Here is a 2,500-nt window from a genome sequence, read left to right as displayed (position 1 = left end):
TAATGTGCATTTGTAACACATAAAGCATTGTCTGAGGAACGAGACAAACAGCTTCAGTGTAGAGATCATCTCGGAAGTATTATTTTAGTCGAAGAAAAGCTGACGAGATTTTATTTTTGTCTTAGCAAACGTTTGTTCTGAACATATTAGCAACACATCCGATTTCTTCATTCTTTGATTGAAACTTTAACAGTGATCTTTTATGGCAGAGAGAGAGAGAGAGAGAGAGAGAGAGAGAGAGAGAGAGAGAGAGAGAGAGAGAGAGAGAGAGGGAGAGAGAGAGAGGGAGAGAGAGAGAGAGAGAGAGAGAGAGAGAGAGAGAGAGAGAGAGAGAGAGAGAGAGAGAGAGAGAGAGAGAGAGAGAGAGAGAGAGAGAGAGGGAGGAAGAGGTGTTTGTGTCTGTCTGTGTCCAGCCCTCGCTGCTAGTCTATGGGAGAGCTGTTTTGACAGTTGGAATCAGAGAACTACACGTTCCTGTGGAATGTCCTCCAAAGAAAGAAAGAAAGGAAGCGAGAGAGAGAGAGACAGAGAGAGAGAGAGAGAAAGAGAGAGAGAGACAGGTCTGTGTAATCATAGGCATTGCGCACTGAGCGGTGGTTACCTTCCAGTGAAGTTCACGCCCCTGAGAACTGTTTGGTTTTGTAGTAGAGTGGGAGGGAGGGAGGGAAAAAAGAGAGAGCACAAGAGAGAGAGAGAGAGAGAGAGAGAGGAGGAGAAGCCTCAGAAGGAGGAGGGCAGAAACCGAGGGGGGAGTGAGTTGTGGAGAAGCCGTCTCAGTTTCCTCTCAGTGCCGCTCACGCTGTGAGCAGCAGAATGACTGTGGCTGCGCTCCTCCTGAAGACTGAAACGCCGCGTCTCTCTCTCTCTCTCTCTCTCTCTCCCTCTCTCTTTCTCCCCCTCTCTCTCCCCTCCCCGCCTCCTCTTGCACGCCTTCTCTACCAGACGTCAAGGAGGAGACACTGGACTCTTGTTTCTCTCTCTCTCCCTCTCTCACGCACACACGCACACGCACGCACACACACGCGCGTTCCTGTGGGGAAACTTGGAGAACGGACTCCTCGGACTCCTGTTTTTTTGTTTTTCTTCATTTTTTTTTCCTTCCCCACCCCTCGTCTTTGACTTAACATCTCCACGTGTCCAGCGTTCCAACGCGTCCGACGGACCGGTCAGAGCACCATGCCGGTGGTGGGGGTGGCGTCCAAGCTCAGGCAGCCCAGCGTCGGCTCCCGGCCGGTGCACACCGCTCACCCCATGCCCAACCTGGGCCGCAGCGCCGCCGGTGCCGGCATCGGCGTGGGTGTCGGCGGCGGCGTCACTCAGGGTTACCACGCCCCCACCCGGGCCCCCGCGGAGGTGAGGGCCAGCGAGTCACCCCTGCTCTCCTCCTGCCAGCTGTCATTCAAGGGCCAGGAGTACCAGGAGCGGAGGACTCCACCGGCGCGCAGCAGAGAGTCGGAGGAGAGTAAGATCAGCAAGGTCAGTGTGTCAGGGGGAGAGCCGAGAGGAGGGAGAGGGGGCACCGCTCAGCTGGAACTGCTTTCCAGTCACGGTATACAGACACACACATGTGTGTGTGTGTGTGTGTGTGTGTGTGTGTGTGTGTGTGTGTGTTTGATTTCAAAGTGTTTTTATGTGAGGTGTTTGGGGTGATTCACCATACAGGTGGATGTGTGTGTCCTTGAGCATGCCTTTCTGGTGTCTCCTTAGTCTGATTCTCAGCGTAGGAACTGTGCTTGTGTCTTCAATTAGAACTGGACTGGACCTCCCGAATGAAATGTGTTCTTAATCATAGGTGCTGCAGGTGTCCTTTCCTTTCAGCACAGTGGAGCTTGGCAGAAGGCTTGTATTTCCATGAAATTGTATGACACTTTTTTTTTTGTTTTTACAGTGTTCATTTGAACCTTTTCATGATTCCATTTAAGTAGTTAAAGGAAGAAAAACGAGGCTGCTCCTATTTTGTCTCATGTTAGATTCAGTCAGCATATACTTTGCATATCCTATCAGAGTGTGCAAATGTGCACGCGTGACTTTTATTATTTGCTCTGTCTACCTCAAGCTGACATTACAATAATTGAAAGTCATGTCTCTCTCTCTCTCTCACACACACACACACACACACACACACACACACACACACACACACACACACACACACACACTGACTTCCTCATGCATTGGGTGGAGTAGCTTGTTGTTTTTTTTCTTTTAGGATTAGGATCTCTATCTAAGCAATAATCCATGGTGGATGTTTAAGAGGCTGACAGAAGGGTTGGGGTGAGTGTGTGTGTGTGTGTGTGTGTGTGTGTGTGTGTGTGTGTGTGAGTGTGTGAGTGTGTGTGTGTGTGTGTGTGTGTGTGTGTGTGTGTGTAGCAGCGCGTAGTAATTCCAGCTACCTGAGAGGCCCCCTGTGAAACAACCTGACCAGCACGCAGACCTCCTCCCCACCCCTCCCCTGTATTTCTTTCTCTGCGGTCAACGCGCCTCGTTCCCACCCTACCAC

The 2,500-nt window shown here is 51.0% G+C and overlaps 1 protein-coding gene across 3 annotated transcripts in view; it reads left to right on the top strand.

The window, feature by feature from the left end:
- Positions 1–780: 780 nt before the first annotated feature.
- nav3 (neuron navigator 3) overlaps positions 781–2,500 on the top strand; it is a 172,833-nt gene continuing 171,113 nt past the window's right edge. For 2 of the 3 annotated variants that reach the window (XM_076296784.1, XM_076296783.1), the window contains exon 1: positions 781–1,476. In XM_076296784.1, coding sequence (XP_076152899.1) covers positions 1,177–1,476 — 300 coding nt within the window. In that variant the 5' untranslated portion in view covers positions 781–1,176. The remainder of the gene's footprint in view (positions 1,477–2,500) is intronic. The other variant, XM_076296782.1, reaches the window with a different exon arrangement.

The sequence above is a fragment of the Alosa pseudoharengus genome, unplaced genomic scaffold (assembly GCF_046254945.1).
Source record: "Alosa pseudoharengus isolate Yale_2024_CS ecotype anadromous, Long Island Sound unplaced genomic scaffold, YU_APseudo_1.1 YU_APseudo_1.1_scf_20, whole genome shotgun sequence".
In the NCBI taxonomy this organism is placed as follows: domain Eukaryota; kingdom Metazoa; phylum Chordata; class Actinopteri; order Clupeiformes; family Clupeidae; genus Alosa; species Alosa pseudoharengus.
The sequence above is the reverse complement of the archived record's forward strand: the minus strand, read 5'-3'. Positions and strand labels throughout refer to the sequence as shown.